General features: G+C 40.6%; 1 protein-coding gene and 1 pseudogene across 2 annotated transcripts; both read right to left on the bottom strand.

Annotated features, from left to right (window-relative positions):
* Nucleotides 1–3,201: 3,201 nt before the first annotated feature.
* On the bottom strand, nucleotides 3,202–3,312 carry LOC112542992 (U2 spliceosomal RNA; annotated as a pseudogene).
* A 3,207-nt stretch (nucleotides 3,313–6,519) lies between these two features.
* Nucleotides 6,520–22,115, bottom strand: LOC103055973 (GLIPR1-like protein 1). Of its 2 annotated transcripts, XM_015891160.2 has the most exons (6): nucleotides 21,936–22,115; nucleotides 17,581–17,826; nucleotides 10,062–10,168; nucleotides 7,270–7,358; nucleotides 6,759–6,791; nucleotides 6,520–6,674 (listed from the first exon to the last, which is right to left on the bottom strand). In XM_015891160.2, exons 1-6 carry the CDS (start codon nucleotides 22,113–22,115, stop codon nucleotides 6,520–6,522), a joined length of 810 nt encoding a protein of 269 aa, XP_015746646.2. The 2 variants fall into 2 exon arrangements, with proteins under 2 accessions (XP_015746646.2, XP_087997663.1); XM_088141537.1 differs by having other exon boundaries at nucleotides 6,520–6,791.
* Between the last annotated feature and the right edge of the window lie 1,471 nt (nucleotides 22,116–23,586).

Genomic DNA, 23,586 nt, shown 5'->3' with positions numbered 1-23,586 from the left:
CTATCACATCTTCAGCCCCGCAGAACTATAAAATGAGAGGTTTTCTTGACAAAATTCTGAATGTTTTAATATTTTTTGGGAGCAATTAAAATCACTGAGAAATCAATTCCTTAAACGTAAAATCATAACTAAAATTTTATTTTAGGATCCATCTCTTTTGAAACATTACAGTACCATATTTAGTTTTTAATGTTTAAAACAATTCTTTAAAAAAATACTGTAGTGAGATTTAGCATTTAACATAAAAGTGAGGAAAGCAAAATAAAATGTCTATATATTTTCTTAACTGAATATATTTATATCTTCAGCTTTTTTATAAATCTGTGAAAGATTACTATATCTTAATACATTTTCAAATAAAGTTTTCAAGTGGGACTTATCAGAAAGTGTTGCTCTATAGAGTGTTTCTACTTAGAGTTAAGGGAAGAAGAAGGAGCACGTTGGCCCTATTCTGCTATAACAATATTCTGAATTGTATCAGAAAACAGGGCCAATGTACTCCCTCTTTTTCCCCTAATGAAATAGTGAAGGTCTCCTCTCCTCTCATGTTCTGGAAATCTAGAGACAAATAGCTGTCAAAAGGATGATAAGGGGAGGGTAGATGATTAGCAGAGGTATCCATAATTAGCTACAATGATGCCAAAGGACAGTAAGTTTGTGTTGACATCATAATGAGAGAGAAATGGTTGGGGAGGAGGCTAGCTAGTGACCAAAGAGGAGGGGGCATCCTGTATCTCCCATCATCCCCAAAGCCCAAAGCATCCCCAAAGTTACCTCACATCTGTAACACATCATGACTTGCTTTGAAGATACTGACTGAGAAGCTTTACCAGGTTTGTATGCCTTGAAGCTGTGGAAGAATAACGTCAGCTTAAGGAGGGAAATATTCCTTTAAAACCAATGTATCTAACAATGATTTAAGGCTCATTTAATTACAGGGGCGTCTGCAAGGTATGAAAAAAAAGTCAAGATGGCGGTTGTAATGGCGCGATCAAAACTCTGCCCATTTTTTACGGAACACACCTTCGATCACACCAATTTGGCTACCAACTTGACTTTTTTGACCACATCCTAGATAAAAGATAAAAGGCTCTGATTCTTGCCCGAGTTGTAGTCCACCTGAGTGAACTGTTCATTTCCCTTCCACTGATGAATGACCACCTTGTCACAAAGTGAACCTTTACTGCCATTAGACACATGCTGCTGGCTGCTGGCTTCACGCTATATTAAAATTAGTATTGTAGGGCTTATTCACATAGACCTGTATAAAGTGTTGATCTTCTGTACCAGGCATGGAAATGGAATCATAAATCCTCTATTCACATAAGAATCTGAATGATGCTCTTTTTTGAATCTTTAGTATCTCACAGTATCACAATATATTAACATTGTCCTTTTTTGTCTAATGCATAGACTCCTGTTGCTCTTATATTAAAACTTGTATTCAGAAGAAAACTAGTTTAAAACTTACTGTATATAGCAGCAGGAAAGAGTTGCATCAACAGTCAGAAATAAGTAAACAGGAAAGATGACGAAAGAAAAAAAAAACGAGAGGTGTTTGAGCAATGTATTAAGTGGTGCTTGGTATTTTACAAACTCATTATGAATTCTGGCCTAAAACCAAATGCATTATCAAATTGTCCATTAACTTGGAATGGGATCTGCTCACAACAAACTCTATAGTGGGATATACCCATAATTTTTCCTACAAGTATATAAACAAAATATTATCAAAATTAAAAAAACAAGAACGCTAAATTTCTCCTCTCAAATTTATCCTGCAAAAAAATTATTTTTCCTTTCTACAGAAATTTTCCACATTTGTTTTTGTCCTCAGGTTGCTCAGAATGCCTGTCAAATGGAAAAGTTAGGTTTACCTCTTCTGCTAAGCTATGGCTTGTGATAAGCAAGTCTCTATCAGATTACTACAAAGATTGCAGAGCACTATATTATGTGGCAATGCCCATTCCTCTTGTCCATGAGGAATGGACATTGCCACATAATACAGTGCTCTGTAATCGTTCTTTTGTTTTTTATGTTCTTTATTCACATGTAAAGTCCCAGTCAATAAGGATCTTGGTTGCTGCTTCAATTAAAATGTTATTTTTTCCACGTTCAGCCAACTGCTTCCAGATCAAACTGATAATGAAGAGACTATTGATTGCCCTTGAATAGCATCTATGAATTGCTCCAGTGAGATTTTCTGTTTTTGTTTGAACTAGGAGCTTTAATTATTGATATATTCTGTTTATTTCTATACAATGAAAATAATTAGAGGAAGCAGTAATTAAAGCCTACCATACTGAGAAAACAGAAACTATGTTGGGGGCAATTCAGACAGTCTATTCATGATGCAATTAACATGCTTCTCATTACCCTACAGCTGGAATCAATAAGCAGCAGCAAACATATGAACTTGTAAATAGGAGGAGTTTAATTAAAGAATGTGAAAATCCTTGAAAAATAAGAATAGTGCTTTACTGCAATTGCATGTTATTACATAAATGTCAAACAGATCTGGGGGAGGTGAAATTCATGGGATAATATAAAAACAGTGGAACTCAAATTTGATGACATCAGTTGGATATTCCATAAAAGTGCTAGGAAGATAGAAACCTTGACCTCCTGAGACACAAATTTCCTGCTTTAAACAAAATTAGTTCCACATACTATTATTCTCTTTACATAATATTTTGAAACTATGTAAACAGGGTTTTAATGTACATTATTTTATTACTTTTTTATAGTAACAGGTTAAGATGAGAAATATAATCTATTGAAAGTCTATAATGGACCAAAACAGTAAGATTATTAAATGAAATGAATTGGTGACATGCTGATGATACTACTCCGATAGCTTAAAATATAATGATCTGGAAGCTCTAGTGATGAGTGAAAAAATGGGATAAGATTAAATATAAAATAATGACAACAGATTCAGCAATCAGTCTTAGAACTGACAATGAGAATATTGAAGTAGTGGGTAGCTTGTTTTTTTAGGATTGCCTATCAACAGTAAAAGAATCAGCAATCAAAATATGCCATAGACCAGTGTTGTCCAAACTTGGCCACTTTAAGATGAGTGGACTTCGACTCCCAGAATTCCCCAACCAGCATGGCTGGCTGGGGATTTCTGGGAGTTGAAGTCCACTCATCTTAAAGTGGCCAAGTTTGGACAACACTGCCACAGACTAACACTTAGTAGGGTAGCAATGAAGGCTTTGGAAAAAATACTCAGATGTTGTGATGTATCTCTACTTACAAAGATCAGAATCACTACACTTGATCTTAGCCAAAAGGCTGAGAAGCAATCAAAGACCAGAATCATGCAAGCAATTATTTTTCCTGTGATATGTTATGGAGATGAAAATTGGACTTTGAAAAATAGGATAGAAACAGTATTGACACTTTTGAAATCTGGTGCTGGAGAAGTTTCTTAGGAATACTATTTTTAATTGTGAAGAAAACAAAGAAATGGATCATAAAAGAAGTTCAGAGTCCTCACTTAAGGCACAAATGGGATCACACTAGAGGCCTAGTGTGGCTTCCATCAGCCTCTTGGATTTTTCTTCCTTCTCTTCTTTCCATCTGTGTAGATGTGTTTGTTTTTTTATAAATTTTAATCATGTATTTATTGTTTTAACTTGATGTAAGCTGCCCAGAGTCCCCCATTGCAGGGAGATGGGCGGGGATAAGTCTATGTATAAATGAAATAAAATAAAATAAAATAAAATAAATAAAATAAATGAGCAGGCTCAAATTATCATATTTTGGACACATTATGCAATTCATTTGAGAAGTCCACAATGCTGGGATAAGTAAAAGGAAAGAGAAGAGAACAATCAGCAGTAAGATGGATGGATTTGATTACAGTAGCAATGGGTGCAATGTTGGAAGACTTAAAGAGCCAGGTTGGGATCACATGATCCTGGAGATCTTTCTATGTGATTGTAAGAGTCAACATGAACTTGATGGCATATAATCACTCAATCAACAGGCAAATATTCATTCTGCAACATCATATGCCACCACGTCTCCTTCATATACAGTTACCAACTTGTCAACTTTGTTACTGAGGATTAAGAATAAAAATCATTGCATTGTCTGATACAACAGGTCTTCTCACTCCATTCTACACAAAAAGAAAATAAATTTTTTGTACCTCCTCCACCCACATCTTTATTTCATATATGTTTTTACCTGGTCATATCCCAACCCCCTCAGTTCTAGTGAAGGGACTGAAAAACCTTCGTCACCTTTCTCCTTGAAAGACCTTAACTCTAGAAGGCATAACGAGGCAAGACTTCTTGCAAATGGGGAAATAGGCCACCTGCAAGTTCCATTATTTTCCTGTACTTCCAAATATATGAGCTGAGCCAGATTTCTCAGCTTATCTTCTCAATACAGCTAAGGCCATGAAATATCATCAGTTGAAAGTTCTTTTTGAAGTAGCTGGAAAGGACCCTAGTGTATCTGTGTCCCAAGATGAGCTATATAAATAGGAAACTGGGAGCTCTGAGCATGCTAGGCAAACAGCAGTACTAGTGCATTCCTTTCGATTCATATTCCCCATTGTGTGCCTCATTACTCTCTTGTAATCCCTTCCTTTCCAATGAATGTAAAAACAAATATTCCCTTCTTGTTAATTATTCCAGCACCTGGGTGAGTATTCCAAAGGGTGGGGGGGTGGGGAAAAGGAAAGCTGAAGTAAAATCATAAGCACAGTCATGGTCACATAATTTTCCACTTAGTGACTGTGTCACTTAATGACCAAATTGCCAGTCCCAATTGTGGTCACTAAATGAGGACTATCTGTACTCCATAGCTCAAGGTATCTGTGTTAGTTTTCATGCTTTCTTCTAGCCTTCTACAGTTCTTGTTTGATGTTTCAGTTTCTTTTTCAAGGAAATAAAGCCATAAATGTCTGTTTATTAGTATTGGCCATGTAATCATATAGAGGGGGATGCGGTGGCGCAGCGGCTTAATGATGCCGAAAGTTGCCGGACAGAAATGGTTGATGCTTCAGCGGTTTGAGTCCAGCCTTCACGGTAGCAGGGTGAGCTCCTGTTTCCTCCCCAGTTCCTGTAAACCCAACAGTTCGAAAACACGTGAGTAGATAAATGGGTACTCTCACTCCGGTGGTAGGAAAAATGCTGGCGGCGCCTTGCAAAAAGGAGTGGGGAACAGTTGCCAGTAAGCACGAAAAACCGTGCGTGCCTGAAAAGGGCGTGAAGCAACGGAAACCCCGCCTCCTGCGCTCACCAGCTGGGCTCTGCTCTAGGAAGGAGGCTCTGGCAAACCACTTCCGAAACACCTTGCCTTGAAAACTGCAAAAGGACTCGTCCAAGCAGTCACTGCAGAGTCGGTAACGACTGAGCGCAGATAAAAAAAAAAAAATCATATAGAAGATAGTTTTATGCCAGGTCAGCCAGGCTGAGGCTGCATACATATAGGGAAAACATGGTAAAGTCATTATACAGAAAATACAAGCCTTTCTTTTATATCAAAGATGTTGGATTGGATTATAGAAACAGGCCCATGATGTAGACTGAATCTAACACATTGGGGGAGATGGGTGGCACACAAATTCGAAAAATAAATAAATAAATAAATAACACACAGAGAGCAGCCAAATTTGATCCTTAGATATTGTAATTTGTTGTACCTTATATACCAACTCACTGTTTGCAACAATTTTAGCTGGTATGGGTGTTACTAAATGTATTCTGAGCTCAAAGAGTCAGTTAGGTGTCTCTTTTCCACAAATAACTAGATTTTATAAAAAAACCAGTAAACCTCAGAAGCCTATTTAAATACAATAATTTTCTGTTTGAAATATAGTTCTCTAATTCATTGCCTGTGGTACTTACAGGTTTCCTGGGAGGCTTAGACATTTTTTGTCCTGCATGTAATGAGAAGATAGGGAAGCACATACCGGTAGTGGGTATGAACAAGAGCAATAAATGCATGTACATATGATATGCAGAGTATAATTCAGAATGTCAATATTGCTTTTATCAAACTTTTTGTCAGTATTAAGAACGCCTTTATTAGTATAGTAATCAAATTAATGGCTCCTGACTTTGTGACTTGCCAGATCTAAATGCAGTGCCCGAGCAACCCTGAGCCACACAACTGTGCCCTAGTCAATAATCATACGCAAGTGCCTCCTGAACGTGATTCTTAGTGCAATCATACATACTTGAGTTAAAAGGAGTTGGGAACAATACATATACAGCAGGTATGTGCAATTTATCACATTAGCATTTATTAGTCACAACTTACTTGTTTTAATATACATGTTTACATAACATGGAACGTATTAAATATATTTTACTTTATATTAGTATCATCTGAATTAAAAAGCCTTGAGAATTTGACAAAATTGCGTAAAAACAGTGAACCAAATCTACTTTTAAAACACAGAACAGGAAAATAAAGTTAACAATTTATGTAAATGTAATCTGATAATTAACCAAAGTCATCAGAGACAGTTTTGTGTATATAGTACACTGAAGATTATTTCGAAAAACTTAAACTTGGATACTGGATTTGTAAGTAATAAACAACTGCAAATGCCAGAAACATTAACAATGGCCTTAAAACTGCAACAGCAATGCAAGATGGATCACATATAATCCGGCTTTCAAATGGTGGATACCATCGTGAATAACCTAGGTTTTTAAAAAAAAGAGATAGAATTAATGATCTTCTTTTAAAAGTAAATTTAAAATATAAAAAGCAATTGTAATACATACGCTTGCTGTTTTCTTTGTCACGTTCAGGATTTCCTGTTTTTAAAAATAAACATGGTTAAGACAAGCGTGTTAAAGCTTTTAGAAATATTTTCCCTTGATCCATTTACATTTCTTATAGGAATGAATATCACATTAAGTAGTGGTAGCAGTGAATGCCCATTAATCATTGTTTAAAATACAAGCAGAACTGTCAAACTGATAGAATAGAATGTTTACCCCTATTTCTATAAACTGCTCATTTGGGGAATGGACAGATATGTACTCTGTAGTACCCAGATCCAATGTACCTCCCTCCTATAGGCCATACAGACTGGAAAATCTGTATCTACATCTCTTACAGCAATGCATCAAAGTTCAAATATTAACTTTTTTCTAAAGAGGAGAAAAATACCACTGCTGTGCCCAAAACAATAAAACCTGACAAGACTGAATATCAAAATGATTTTAATATATTGTATGTATAAGAATCCTTTTTTTCCCCTCCTACTATTTCATTCAGATTTGTACTTACTACAGAGATTGTCTTTACAAGTGTCTCCTTTTGGACAGTTACTACATGGTCTTCCCTCTTTATAAGGGCGTACTCCTGCATAATTGCCCCTAAAAAAAAAGTGGATGAATATATTCTTAATCATACTAAACGTTATAAAGTAGACAAAGCTAAACTGAAAACTTAGCTCAAAATGTCATGAGATCTTAGTGACCTTACCAGAAGATCCCAAACAAGAATGCCAGAACGTTGTGACATCTTGCACAAGTTTTAGATCTCATGGTACATCTTACAGAATTTCAGTTATCTTGTGCGATACTGCTAAAAAGTCATATCCCTTGCAAATATTCTGATTTTTTAAAAAAAATAACAATTTACTGTTTGCTTGTTTAATGTTTTTTGGAATGACAGATACACTTGTGCCCACAGATGCTATAGTGCCAACACATAGACTGCAATTTGAAATCACACAAGTCACTTCATTATACATTAAAAAAAAAAAATCATGCAGAACTTTTCCTATGAGTAGATAGTTCCAGAGGTTTGCTGGCTTACTGTAATGTGGGATCAAAACGCAGGACACAAATGCAGAATAATCAAGGCTTCACTGCAGTGTTTATTGAGCAGTACGTACTGGAGGGGGACCCCACCAGAAGTTAGTGGGAGGCACTCCCCTACAGGCAAAATGGATGTTCTGATATTTATACAGTTCTACAAGAAGGGGAAGGGAAAAAGAACGTATACACATACATATTCATATGATGATGCAGGCATACCTAAATAGGCAATAGTTCTCAAGTTACTCTCTGCCCCTCTGTTATCTGTTAACTGCTAGTAAAACAATAGTGTCACAGAGAAGAAGACACAAATTCGTTCAAGGTGCCAAATGCCAGGAAGAAGGCATCCTCCCTCAGGGCAGATGCCCACGTTGCTATGGGAATGTTTGTGATAAGGAGTTTACAACTGGCCTGGTTCACATCAGCTTCAAGGATGCTTCCACATGCCTTTATGTTTCAATCTTATTAAGGTGATCCCATTCATCTGAGGCCTCTAAAAACTTGTCTTTTTCACCCAAAGATTCATTTTTCTCACAGTAACATATGAATTAGAGAATAGTAATTGGTCTCAAGATGTGACTAGTAATCCTAAAATAATAGATGCATTCCATTCTACCATTCAGTCAGCAATGCAAAAGAAGTACGTTCAGTTTTGCAAATACCAGAAAATGAAAGGATATTTCATAATTTTGTGTAATGGAAGAAACTGTAGCAATAAAACAGAAAGACAAATTAAAATATACATATGTGAATTAATAGCCTCACATGGGAATTAATTAGAATGAATTCTAGATGTTTTTTTTTCTTCAGTACAATTATAGTATCTTTTTAAAAGAATCTATATTGGGATTAAAACTATTTAAATTGGGTTAATGCCACAGTGAAATCACTTGCCTCATGTGATGGAGGACTCACACTGTTTCTCTTTAAGCAAAATATAGCCATTTGTTGGGAATGGTTTAATTTGGATTCTAGGAGTTGACCTAACATGTATGGTGCATGTTCTGAAATATACTCCCTTCCTCCACATGAAATATCAAATGCTCCAAACTCTGCTCTTTGTAGTGCTCTTCCCGTGACTTCCTCTATTCTGCAGAAAGTTCACTCAAGGCCTATTGGTAATTGCTGCTGAAAGCCAAAAATACCTTTAATAGTTTATCAAATTTCCTATTAAGATACCCTGCTTGCTCTGGCTCTTTGCCCCAGACTCAAAGCTGTATTTGATAAGCTGAGGACTGATTATAAGAGTTGGGGTGACATTCACTTTGTCCTACTGTTCTCCAATATCCATAGCCTTCCTCTCCTCACAACCTTACAGCTTTTTTCCCTCTCTTTGTCACATACACTGAGCATTTTCTTCACAACAGGCTCACTGAGGCTCTCTTTCTTTGTGTTGCACAACGTCAGTGGGGAAGGTTAGAAAGGTTTAATCTCCTCATTTCATGATCCAAGACCTCATCAGTTCTATTCTTTTATTGCCCTTGTTCAATCTATTAAATACCTGGTGGGCAAATTGGGGAAATATTTGAACATGTTCTTCCACCATCACAAGTGCATACTTTCCTCCCTCTTGGCGCAGTTGAGAATAGTACCAGCTAGGCACTAGAGGTGCAAAAATGTGATAGGTAGGAAATCTGATAGAATCAAATTTGGAGTTTTATAAAATAGAAACTTTTCCCTGTTTTAACAGTAGGAAAAGGTTTACAAAATAAAATAGCAAAACAATTCAAGTAAACTTTTGGAGTGAAAAAAATACCCAATAACATTTATCTTGACATCTCTTTTTCCTAGAACTGAAATATATTTATCAGATGCATGAAGCTGCTTAACAGTGCATTCAGAGCTAATAAAGAGGAGCCTCTTCGCACTGATTCACAGAGTTAAGAGATTCACTCTTAGTAACTTTTGCATACCAGCAACTGAACTTGGGATCTTCTATATAAAATACAGTATGCATTCTAACACTGAAGTATGGCCTCTCTCAAAGAGAGATTACGTTAACTTATAAGCTTATATAAGGTTAAGATATAGCTTTGAAATAACTGAATATAATTCTAGTCATGTTCTTGCATGGTTTGAAAATTTTCTATATAGTCTCCCTATAACTCACCAGCTGAATTAATAAAAATATATGTCAAATTACAACATTTAAAATTAATAGACAGTAATACAACTGAAAATAAATTAAATTGTTCAAGATAACATATGTAAATGTATGAACACAATTTCAAATTTATTTTGTATCTGTTAACTTACGCTGGACCGTAATTACACACAAGAATGTTATTATTTTTTTTCTTTCCATCCATGTAAGGGCAGAAAACAATAGCACAGCCAACTTTGTATGAAGCAGCCCAAACAACCTGAAAAAGAAATGTTAAATAATTTAAGTTTCTCTCCAATCTCTCCCTATTTTGATCTGCATTTGGCCAAAAGTTTCTCTATAATTATTTAAGTTCTGCCTAAAACAAAATATTTTTTTTGAGGTTGAAACCAACAATCCCTGTTTAAAGTGTTCCATCAAAATATTTCAATCTGGTTGTATTCCACTGGAACAAAACTTGAAACAGCTTGAGCGTTCCAGCCATAGAAAACAATGGGAACATGGAAACGACTGCTGCTGTTCTGTTTTTCATCCCAGGATCACAAGAGTAGGTGGGATCATCACCCAACTTGCAGAAAATTTGGCCAAGGACATGATTTTAAAAATATTAAGTAGATCTGCATAAGAAGCAGTTCTACTCTGACCAACTGAAAAATGTGTTTATCTCAGGATCACAAGAGTAGGTTACTTGATAAAAAGAGCCTTCAACTGGTATTTCTTGCCTCTACTTTCCCATCCCCACCCCACAAAATCAAGCATCTCATTCAATGTTACAGAATAAGACTGAGGAACACAAAAATACCTTAAGCCTAGGAACTGGTAGCCCATTTGGAGAAACCTAGGTCCTTTAAAGCATGTCACCAGATTACAATCCTCCAAGACAAACTGGTATGTTTGTTTAACACAGTATTTATTTGGTTTATTATATATACAACTTTAAAGAAAACATAGTAAGTGTTAGGCTTACAGAAAAAGGATTAGGATTCAAGCAGCAAATGTAAACAAGGAATAGTGGATAGTTTCATCCAAGATGGACATAAAACTTCAGAAAAAAAACAAGTTTTGAAAGAAAGTGAACAAGGCTTGAGCACACACAAAATAAAATCAAACATTAATATTATTTTATCTCTGAACCTTGAAGTTAGATTACATCCTCCTATGGATCCTGCAAAATTCAGCTCACATCCTGGGATTTCTTTTTTTTTCTCCCTACTTTTCAGTCAGCTTCTGCTGTCAGGAAAATTAAAAGAACAAAAGCCTCCAACAAATCCTTCCTTCCTATTTAATACCAAGGGGAGGTATTCACCTTACTAGAGGTAGAAAGGATTCATTTACAGGGTAGTTGTGGATATTTGTTGATCTGATGAGAGTCTCTAGAGCTTGCATTGCTGACAATGTTTCAAAAGGGCTACTCCAAGGCTGAAATATTTTGCAAATCTGTAACTCACCAGATTTCATTTAGATAGATAGATAGATAGATAGATAGATAGATAGATAGATAGATAGATAGATAGATAGATAGATAGATAGAAAGCTAGCAGGATGCAAAAAAAAGTGATCACCTTTGCAGCAACTCAATTCTGTGCCAGCTTCTAGACTCTACATATATCTTGGTGGTATTGTTAGAAAATAAAAATAAGTTGATACTAACTAGTACTTATGCACACCTGCTCAGGAAAAAAAAATCTAAACAGGTTGAGGTGAAGAGAAAATTCTAGAAGCTAAAGGATGTAGAAGGAAGCAATAGATATGTGTGGCCTGGCCTTGGAGGAGACAATGGGTAGGAGTGGGGCAGGCTGAGCTGAGAGGGCAGGCAGGACAGTGACAGGCAGAGGGAGACATGGCAGGAATCTGGAGGCAGGCTGCACTTGGAGACATTTGAGTTTACTGTTTGAAAGCACTCCTGCTGTCCAGCCCCTGGCTTCCACCCTTGATGCCAGGTTATCAGTGGCCCTGGGCTCCAGCTGAACACCAGGTTGGTATATAACAAAGCTGCCTTCAGTCATAATTTGATCTTGGATATGTCTACCCAAGATCTGGGTGGGCTGGAGGGGGGAGTACTTTTCTTGGAAATGTGCCCACCTGGCTTTCAGGTTTGGCATCAGGTGAGACTCCAACAGGCAGGGGAGGGGCTGTTGTTATCTTTAAGTTCTTGCAGGCTCTGCAAATAACCAGATGTGAGGCTCTCTGAAGTCGGGCTCTAGGTAGCCAGTGTACCACCTTCTTGCTCCCCAGCATCATCCCTGCTTGGCCAGCTAGATTCCATTGCCGGGGTGGTGATAAGAGTCCCTGAGGCTGTGCATAGGATTTCAATCTGCCCGCTGGTGGTGTAGAGTCTGGGGTGGTGGAGGGGTTCATGGCCTCCATAGCAACCATGGACTTGTCTTTGATGGCCCAAAGCATACCAGGGGTTGCAAGGTAGATCTATTTTTTGTCTTGGGGCAGTTGTAATGTGATCTGGTAGCGGAGGACATTAACAGCAATCCATTGCCACGGGCAGATCACTCTGATTGCTTTCTCACTTGCTGGTGCCAACCTCTCCTGCAGGGAGATAGGGCCTGTTCAATCAGCCCACCCCAGGGCAACTGATGGACTCTATGGGGTTCCAAATGGAGTTTGAGGTTTTTCCTGAGGATGTACAGAAGGCAGTTCAGCTGACGCCTCAGTTGCTGTCTAGAGTGAGTGGGTGGCTGGGGCCTTGGACTACATCACCCCTATCCAGCTTCTCCCTGTGTAGTGATCTTAGGGCATACCTTAGTTTACTGAGGAGGTCCAAGAGATGAAGTGCCAGAAGAGATTGATCAAATATGAGAAAGAGCCCACATCAGAGATTACTTTGTGGGGTAAGGGCAGAGAAACATCAATATTTCTCTGAACTGCCTGGGGCTTAGTCTTGTGTGATCTGGGATGAGTTTGAATGGGTGACTCCTGAGGAACTGGAGAGATTTCTCTGCACTGTTAGCTCAGCCACCTGTGTGCTGCATTTGGATCTCTTCTGCATTGTTAAAGCAGCCAGGGAGGTGATCTGTAGTTGGGTCCAGGCTATGGTGTCTGCCTCTTTGTGAGAGAGGTGGTACCTCCAGCCTTAAAGGAGGCAGTGGTATGCCCCCTCGGACCCCAAGTTTTAGATAACTACTGCCATGTTTCCAACCTTCCCTTTTTGGTCAGACTGCAGCTGCAGTGAACTCTGGAGAAAGTGGATTATCTAGACCCATTTGAGTTGGATTTCAACCCAATATTTAGTACAGAGACAGCCTTGATTGTGCTTGTAGATGACTTCTGGCAGATCTAGGATGGAAGTAGTGCATCCATCTTGTGCTCCTTGATCTCTGAGGCTTTCAGTGCCATCAACCATGGTATCCTTCTGGACTGGCTCAAGGAATTGGGAATGGGGGGCACCACTTTACAGTGATTATCTTGCTTCCTTCAGGGCCAGTTCCAGTTGTTGTTGGTTGAAGGGTGGGGTGGGTGGGAAAGGTCATTCTCTAGGCCCCTCCTGTGTGGGATACCACAGGGTTCAATTGTCTCTCTCTTCTTATTCAATATCTACATGAACCTGTTGAGTGAGGTCATACACTAGTTTGGGGTTTAGTATCATCAGTACGCTGATGATAACTGTAGAGGTAAGAGGATAACCTTGATAAAGATAGGCCAGATGTTACCAAAGCAATGAGGAGAAAGACATGGTATAAAGTTCAAAACAAGCATAAAGTATGTGTAAATGGCTAAGAAACAAACACTTTTCTGTCCATGGGTATAAGGGGAGGAGGCACAGCATAGAATTTCAAGATTCTGTTATTATAGCCAATCTCAATAAAAGTAATTGTAGCCTTCCTGTGGAGTTGATTTTTGGTCTGGTTTACCTGGCGGGGGTTGACAGGCTGGCTGATTGAGGCTATTGAGATACTGTTGCAGGTCCTGGGGGCTGTGCAGGCCTGAATGGGGATGAACTATCTCTAATTCGATCTTACCAAGATGAAGTGATTGTGGGCTCCAGGACTAGCTGGTTCTGGGGATATTTCATCTCTGACCTTGGAGGGGGTTGCACTTCTCCATTCAAGGGTGGTGCACAATCTGGGGGTCTTCAGGAAAGCCTTTGGACAGATTCATGTGGTGCAGCAGTTGCAGCTTTTCCTTGATTGGGAGGCCTTTTAGTCACTCATGTCCTAATCACCTCACAGCTTGACTATTGCAACACACTCTACATGGGGCTGCCCTTGAAATCCACTTGGAATCTTCAACTGGTCCATAACTGCAGCAGTGTGAGCAGTTATGGGCATGCCTTGGTATGGCTGTGATACCTGTGCTCCATAACCTGCACTGGTTGCCAATTGCTTCAATGTCTGGTTATGACCTATAAAGCCCTCCACAGCATGGGACCCAGTTATTTGAGAGATTGGTTATCTCATGGTGTCTGCCTGGTTGATTCGAGCTAACAGTATTGGTGCACTCTGGGTTCCTTCAATTAAGCAACGCCATCTATCAGGACTCAGGAAGCGTGCCTTCTCTGTTGCAGCACCTGTTCTGTGGAAGGAGGTTCCCCGAGATCTGGATGGCTCACACCCTATTGGTGTTCCAAAAAGCCATACAGGCCTGGCTGTTCTCCCAGGCCTTGACTAGGGTGATTGGTGCCCCTTTGTTGGATGCCAGTTGCTAGTGGGAGTCGTTTTGGGGTTTGCCAGATCCACCATTTCTCTTTTCTTTGTTAAAGTCTGGTTCTATTGTTCGTTCTGTTATTTATTTGTCAAATTTATATGGCCGCCCATCTCACAAACAAGTGACTCTGGGCAGCATACAACAAAGCTAAAAAAAAGTACAGTGGTACCTCGGTTCATGAACTTAATTCGTTCTGCGACTCTGGTCGGGACCCGAATCAAATTTTCCCATAAGGTTCAATGTAATTACGGTTAATCCATTCTGGCATGGAGGACAGGGAGGCGGCTATTGCTTGGAGGGAGAGTCCCCCTCCCTACGACGTGTCACGGGTGGGAAAATGGCCGCGGACCACGTGTAACGGGCGGAAAAATGGCCGCGGACCACGTGTAACGGGTGGAAAAATGGCCGCGGACCACGTGTAACGGGCGGAAAAATGGCCGCGGACCACATGTCACGGGCAGGAAAATGGCCGTGGATATTGTTCGTCACCTGATCCGGCGTTCGCGAATGGAGGCAAAATTTTGCGACCGGAATTGTTTGTGAACAGAAGCGTTCGTGACCCGAGGTACCACTGTATTTACAAAACAATCATTAACATCATCACCATCATTATTATTATATAATAATCTTTAAAATTATAAAAAGCATAAAGCTAAAAGAAAAAAAATACTGGGTAAAGAGCAGGTGTTAATAACAGTGGAGCCACCTCAATATTTCACCAGGGTCCCCAGGCCTGATGGCACAATCAGGTCTTAAGGGACTTCTGGAAAGTCAAAAGGGATGAAGCCAGCCTTACATGGGTGGGGGGTGGGGGAGAAGGGAGAATATTCCGTAAAGCAAGCAGAAAAGGTCCACTGCCTAGGACCTGCCATGCGTAGTTCCCTAGTTGACAGAAGCCACAGCCCGCCCTCTGGGCTGGGACAGACAGATGTAATCAGGGAGAAGCAGTCCCTCAAATAGCCTGGTCCCATGCCATGTAGGGCTTTACAGACCAAAACCACCACCTTGAATTGGATCCAGAAAAACTGGTAACTAATGCAGCTCATGGAACAGAGGTATAACATGTGTTTTTCTAGAAACATACATATGGTGCATTCGGAAAGTATTCAGACCCCCTTCACTTTTTTCAATTTTGTTATGTTGCAGCCTGATACTACAATCGTTCAAATTCATTTTTTTTTCTCATTAATCTACACTTAGTACCCCATAATGACAAAGTGAAAACAGAAGTTTAGAAATGTCTGTAAATTTATTAAAAAGAAAAAACTGAAATATCACATGTACTTAAGTATTCAGACCCTTTACTCAGTACTTTGTTGAAGCACCTTCGGCAGCAATTACAGCGAGTCTTTTTCGGTATGACGCAACTAGCTTTGCACACCTGGATTGGGGGATTTTCTGCCATTCTTCTTTGCAAATCCTCTCAAGCTCAATCAGGTTGGATGGGGACCGTTGGTGGACAGCCATTTTCAGGTCTCTCCAGAGATGTTCAATAGGGTTCAAGTCAGGGCTCTGGCTGGCCCACTCTAGGACATTCACAGAGTTGTCCCTAAGCCATTCCTGTGTTGTCTTGGCTGTGTGCTTAGGATCGTTGTCATGTTGGAAGGTGAACCTTCAGCCCAGTCCGAGGTCCTGAGCGCTGTGGAACAGGTTTTCATTGAGGACATCTCTGTACTTTGCTCCATTCAGCTTTCCCTCAACCGTGACCAGTCTCCCAGTCCCTGCTGTTGAAAAACACCCCCACAGCATGATGATGCTCCATTACCATGCTTCACTGTTGGGATGGTATTGGGCAGGTGATGAGCAGTGCCTGGTTTCCTACAGACATAACATTTAGAATTCAGGCCAAACAGTTCCATCTTGGTTTCATCAGACCAGAGAATCTTCTTCCTCACAGTCTGAGAGTCCTTCAGGTGCTTTTTTGCAAACTCCAAGCAGGCTTTCATGTGTCTTGCATTGCAGTGATGGTTGTCCTTCTGGAGCTCGTGGAAGAGTCCTGGCTGTGCCAAACTTCTTCCATTTGAGAATTATGGAGGCCGCTGTGCTCTTGGGAAGCTTCAGTGCAGCAGAATTTGTTTTGTAGCCTTCCCCAGATCTGTGCCTTGTAATAATCCTGTCTCCGAGCCCTGCAGGCAGTTCCTTTGACCTCAAGGCTTTTGCTGATACAGTATGCATTGTCAGCTCTGAGACCTTCTATAGAGAGGTATGTGCCCTCCAAAATCATGTCCAATCAATTTAATTTACCACAGGTGGACTCCAATCAAGGTGTAGAAACAGCTCAGCAACGATCAAGAGAAATGGGAAGCACCTGAGCTAAATTTCAAGTGTTGTTGCAAAGGGTCTGAATACTTATGCCGATGTGATATTTCAGTTTTTCCTTTTTCATAAATTTACAGACATTTCTAAAATTCTGTTTTCATTTTGTCATTATGGGATACTGAGTGTAGATTAATGAGAAAAAAAACGAATTTGAATGATTGTAGTATCAGGCTGCTACATAAGAAAATTGAAAAAAGTGAAGGGGGTCTGAATACTTTCCGAATGCACTGTAACTGCCCACGCTGCTGCATTCTGTACCACCTGAAGCTTCCAGATACTCTTCAAGGGCAGCCGCATGTACAGCACATTACAGTAGTCCAAATGGGAGGTGACTAGGATATGAGTGACCATGAGTAGAGCCCCTCGATCTAGGAATGGGTGCAACTGGCACACAATACAAAGTTGAGCAAAAGTGGGCCCCAAAACCCAAAGCCATATTATATTATATTGTTATATATTGTTTCGTGGTATTGTGTGCCACCCAGAGTCGGGTGGAGTTGGGAGGCATCAAATCAAGCAAACAAATATTTAGAGCTGAAATTAGATTTTCTTCTTTTTGAATTTCTTAGTTGCCTTTAACCATTCTATGTTTGTAAGTAGGTAATCTTATATAATAACTTTACTAAGCAGCTGTAACCAGTATTTCATAATTTACTGTCACAATGGACTACCTGAGCACAAAAGAATGCATCTTACCTGGGTGTAATGTCCACATACTTTGGTGCACTTATGGGTAGCGAAAGTGTAGTATTTTATCTCATTGTGAAATGATTTAATTGGACCCTCAGGATTAAATGGCTTTCGGCTGGCACTTCCCAACCACATATTTTCTCCAGTTGGCTTAAACTTACGATCAGGATGGTACCTTTGAATAGGATTATGTTTCCAAACACATTTATTTGCCCATGCTCTAGCAATTCTAGCTAAAGCTAGATCAAATGTCTGTAAAGGATAAAATTATCAGGTACAGCTTTTAATCACATTTCGCTATCTCCCTCTAGTAAATACACAAATCACAAACTCAGGCCCATCAGAATACTAATAGGGATTTCAATGCACATAGTTCATATAAAGCAAATTATTTTTTTTATTAAAATGTGGAATATTCTAGAAGATATGACAACTAAAACATTCTCAGAGATATTCTTACTTATTTGTAATATGACTGTATAAAATTGGGTTTTGCATTTTTAGAACTATAAATAATACTGTAAAAATAAAAATTATAATTTTAACATATAAGTGGAAGAAAAAATTATGCATATGTGCTTTGAATTGCATGTGCAGATACTAACTACATGTGGAAGCAGAATAGCATGTGTCTGCAGTGAAGATTTTATGATTGTGCAACAAACAGTTGCAATGTGGACTGCTTCTGTAACTAATCAACTAAGTCTTCTTCCAAGATATTCTTCTCAGCTTTCTGTTCTTACCCTATCTCTATTTTAGTAAACCAGAATTTACACCAACTTTATTGAGTATGTGCTTTTCTCTATAAACCTTCTGTACTTCTGCAAACTTTTGCTTCCTCTAAGCTTCCTAGTACTGTCCTCTCTCTATACATCTAAAGATATGAATGTAGGTACATTAAAAAAATATACAAGCGTAACATCAAAGCAACCTGATTTCAAAGTAAATGTCAATTATCTTGGTGGATCATAACCTGAATATGAACCAGAATGAGATGTTCAGGCATGGTATCTTTCTGCTTACCAGATGCAAAGAAAAATCATGGTAAACTATCACCAATAGTACTGTGCATGAATTACCTAGAGATATGTGGCAGATGTTGGCAACTCCCATGTTTTTAAAGGAACAGAGAAAAAAGCTACCAGAACTAGGACAAGATCATCACAATCCTTTTTCTCTAAGAAACCACTACTGTATTAAATTTTTTTGCTTTTACTTAGATCACCTCCTCCTTACCCTTTCATGCTACCATAGATTGCATATTCCAGACGTATGATGGTTTTTTAAATGCATTTCAATTCTACGGGTAGATGTGTGGATTAGCAGGGAGAGCAGTAATTATACAGGTTACCCTCTGTGGGAGATGGGTGGCATATAAATTTAATACTAAATAGAGTACTCCATGTTTGCTATTAGCACTAGGAAATCAGTAACTGCCTTCCTTTATGGCAGCAGTGGCAAACTTAGATGTGGACTGCATACAACTACCAGCATTGCTCCTATTCATTATGGCTTATTTCTGGTATCCATCTGTGTGCTGAGAGATTTCTTATTAAAGTTATGTATCTTTCAACTTTAAAAGGTTCCCACAATGGGCAGAGACAACTAATCCTAAAATGAAGAGAGGGGAGCTATAAATAACTGGCATCAGAAAAGTAAATTTTGGTGCAGCCTGAGATAGAATAATCTACTTCCCCAGTGTAGAAGTTATAAGCTAATTCCTTCCTCTCCATCTGATTATAAGATGCCAGTCGCTAATCTTTTCAGGCTGAGATGCAGCAACCAGATTCAGTGCTCAGCTGAAAGTTAACATTCTGAAAGAATCGTGGAGCATTTCAAGCCTCTAGCAGCTTGTCCACTTTGATACTTAGATGTGCTTCTGATGATACAAATTGTAACTCCTGGATGTGGCTCAGGGATCACTGATAGCATGCATGATCGTATGATTGTTGTTGCCTAACGGAAAATCTTATGTGCAACAATTTGCATTTCCTTTTCTTAAATACATGCATTCTTTTTCTTGTATTTATTCACTGAATATTTATTTATTTATTAAACTTGTCCCCACCCATCTCCCCCCAATGGGGGACTCTGGGCGGCTTACAACATATTAAAACAATAAATAAATATAGAGTTAAAATTTTATAAAAGGACACAATTACAAAGAATAAAAAGGAAAAATCCAAGAGGCTGATGGAAGCAACACCAGACCTCTAGGGGGCTAGCCAATCCCATATCTGATTACCTCCCTCCCCACCCCAGGCCAGATGGCAGAGCCAAGTCTTCAAGCCCCTCCGAAAGGCTGGGAGTGAGGGGGCCTGTCTCATCTCCAGGCGCAAGATGTTCCAAAGGGTGGGGGCTACAGCAGAGAAGGCCTGCCTTCTGGACCCTGCTAGTCGGAGTTCTTTTGCTGAGGGGGTCTGGAGCATGCCCTCTCTGTGTGATCGGGTGGGACGGGTTGAAACCGTGGGGGAGAGGCCGTCCCTCAGGTAGCCAGGGCTTTAAAGGTGATAACTAACACCTTGAATTGGACCCGGAAGCAGACCGGTACCCAATGCAGCTCACGGAGCAATGGTGTTATATGGGTCCTTCTTTGGACCCCAGAAATAGCTCGTGCAGGCTGAATTCTGGATCAATTGAAGCTTCTGGATACTCTTCAAGGGTAGCCCCATGTAGACCGCATTGCAGTAGTCTATCTGGGAGATAACAAGGGCGTGAGTGACTGTTCGAAGGGCATCCCGATCCAGGAAAGGGCATAACTGGTACACCACCTGGAGCGGTGCAAAACCCCTCCTGGCCACGGCTGCCACCTGCTCTTCAAGCAGGAGCCGTGAGTCCAGGAGGACCCCCAAATTACGCACTGGGTCTGTCTGGGGCAGTGCTACCCCATCCCTCACCAATGATAACGTCCCGGATACAGAGGAGCCATTAACCCACAGCTACTCTGTCTTACCAGGGTTCAGCTGGAGCCTGTTGTTCCCCATCCAGACCCTTACAGCCTCCAGGCACCACGAGAGGGCGGTCACGGCATCACTTACCTCACCAGAGATGGAGATATATAATTGAGTATCATCAGCATACTGATGATACCTCATCCCATGATGACGGATGATCTCACCCAGGGGTTTCATGTAGATGTGGAAAAGGAGCGGAGAAAGAACCGAACCCTGCGGCACCCCACACAGGAGGGGCCGAGGATGGTACCTCTCACTCCCTATCATCACCCGAAGAAAGGAGGTGAACCAGCACGGGACTGTGCCGCCCACCCCCAAGTCCCTGAGCCATCCCAATAGGATACCATGGTCAACGGTATCAAAAGCCGCTGAGAGATCAAGGAGAGCAAGGATGGTCGCGCTTCCACCATTCTGCTCCCGCCAGAGATCATCCATAAGTGCGACCAATGCCATTTCCGTTCCATAACCGGGCCTGAAACCTGACTGATAAGGGTCCAGATAATCTGTTTCCTCCAGAACCCTTTGGAGCCGTGATGCCACCACTTTCTCAACCACCTTCCCCAAAGGGGGAAGGTGGGAGACTGGACAAAAATTGTCCAGTATGGTAGGATCCAGGGAGGGCCTATTCAGGAGGTGCTGCACCAATGCCTCTTTAAAGGGCGCTGGAAACACTCTCTCCTGCAAGGATGTATTAACTATCGCCTGGATCCAACCGCATGGTATATGCTCCTTTGCTGTGGGAATTGCATATAGTACAACTGCATTCAATTTAAATCAACACATACATACACAAAAATACAAAGTGTAAAAATACACATGAATTAATTAAACCCAAACAATTAAAAAAAATGTTCTTGTGAAAAAGATGCATCCATCCACTTGTATGGGAAAAAGTAAACTCCTGATATCAGGGCATGTTTCCCAGGACTGCAAAACTAGGTGGAGGTCAGCGCGTTCAGAGTCGCTGGTTAAAGCTTGGAAACTCGCTGAGTGACTTTGCCCCCGCCCCAACCTTTCAGCCCGGGGTATCTCAGATCGTGGTGGGGATAACTTTGGAAGAATGATTAAACTGCGGCTCCTGGAAGAACTGGGGGCCGTCCTTATTTTTCCTGAGATACTTGTTCTCCCCCTCGTAAGGCTCCTCCAATGAACTCGACGGCCCCACAGACTTTCGCCACTGCCGCAGGCACTTTGCGAGCACAAATCCGAAAGACTTAACGGCCCCGGGGGGTACCACCCTCCGCGGGGGAACTTTTCTTTGGGTCTCGCGGCTGGGGGGCGGCACGCGAGCGGGCGGGAGCTTCTCTTTTCCACACGTTTTCCACAGCGGGAGCGGCCTTCCCGCTCCAACGCCCCCGATCCTCCTATCCCCGCTCCCGCTCGCCGGCAACCCTTCGAACAGCTCACCATATAGAGCATGTTGGAGGCAGAGGGGCTGACTCCGCTGCGGAAGCGGTTGTGGATGTCGATGTATTGCTTGATAAAGGTCCTGTTGGTGATTGCGGGCAAGGGCGGAAATTTACCTCCCGCTTCTCCAAGGAGGAGACTCACCAGCCCCGCCACACCCCACCACCAGAGGCTCCTCATGGCCGCGGCAACGGCGACTTGGCGGGAGGTTGCGCGCGCATCGATGGTTCGCCTCCTGCGGCCGCCGCCGCGGGACTTCGTACCCCGGCGCCCGGGATGTTCTGGAGGGAGACGCGCTGGTTGCCGGTCCGTCGAGTCTCGCAAAAGCTGGGGGAAACGATTGCTTCAGCCGGCGGCGCCCTCCTCCTCTCGGTTAGGATTGATAGCTCTAAACTGCTATCCCATAACGTTTATTTGGGAGTAAACTTCATTGAACCCTATGGGGTTTATTTCTCAGAATACCCTGGATTCCACTTCGTTCAGTTTTTAATCCTATGTATGCTTAGCCAGTAGTCCTATTAAATCTCCTGGAAAGAGCTCAGTGGCATTTTCTCTCAGATGCATGAACATACTATTTTTTATTAGTGGAAGTCATGTTTGGAGAGATGGGAGTTTGTTTGTTTTTTAAATACATCCTTTTCTGTCTTGAAAAGTTTTCCAGGATCCGTCTGATCTGCCAGATGCAGGTCTACTCAGTGTTAATAATTTATCTGCCTTCCATTCTTGTCTTCTCATCTGCTGTGTGAGAGAGGCATTATTTCTGCTTCGGCCTGTAAAATGTGCTGTTTAGACCTCCATATATGCATGAATATGCATGTCATATTGAAACAAATCTCCTAAGTTGCTGCTGGAAGTCAGAGGACATTTTCAAATTAAGGGCAGGACTGATGATGGGCAGTAGTAATACAAACTGACTGGTGAGATACTATCCACATTATAAATGCTCTGCATACACATACTCTATAAATGTCAGAGAAATGCCATAGATGTTTAGTGATTTCCTTCCAAGGAAAGTCATCCTCCTTGTCTAGGATACCTATATCAAGAAAAGTCACTCTAAGGCATAGGATGCACACAACTGGCTGGATAACATCAGCTGAATATGCTGATTGGGTTTCAGTTAAATAATACAAAATGAGAATCATAATAATCTAGAAGTAATAACATAGCAATTTAACTGACAATAAATAGGAAATTCTGTATGTTAACACTCTTACTATAAAAATGATATGTGAAAGTGATGGCACTGTGTGAATGTGTTAATTCACACAGGGCCATCACCACATACTACAGTATAGGCCTTCTTTCCATACAGTTGAGGTCAGGAAACATCAGGGCAGTTAACCTTACATCTATTATATCAAACAATCTGTAAAAAAAAAAAATTCACTATAATTAGACATAAGGTTATATTTCTCTAAATCTGCAGAGCAGAATCTGACTGAAACAATGTCAGAGTTAGTTTTTTTTTTTTTCCCCCCTCAGTTTTATCCAGTGGCGTTATTCTGAGAGATATCTATTGGCCCTCAGAGAAATGGAACTCTCAATTATCAAGTGTTAATATTTTGCAAGACACTTGGAAGATAAATTACCTTGCATCCGTCTGAGGTTTTAGATCTCCATAGCTATTGCAGTTCAATTAATGGAAATG

Source organism: Python bivittatus, unplaced genomic scaffold (genome assembly GCF_059951505.1).
Source record: "Python bivittatus isolate LINGU-HERP-01145 unplaced genomic scaffold, Pbiv_v1 ctg000330_np1212, whole genome shotgun sequence".
NCBI lineage: Eukaryota > Metazoa > Chordata > Lepidosauria > Squamata > Pythonidae > Python > Python bivittatus.
This window is presented reverse-complemented; position numbering and strand designations above follow the sequence as displayed.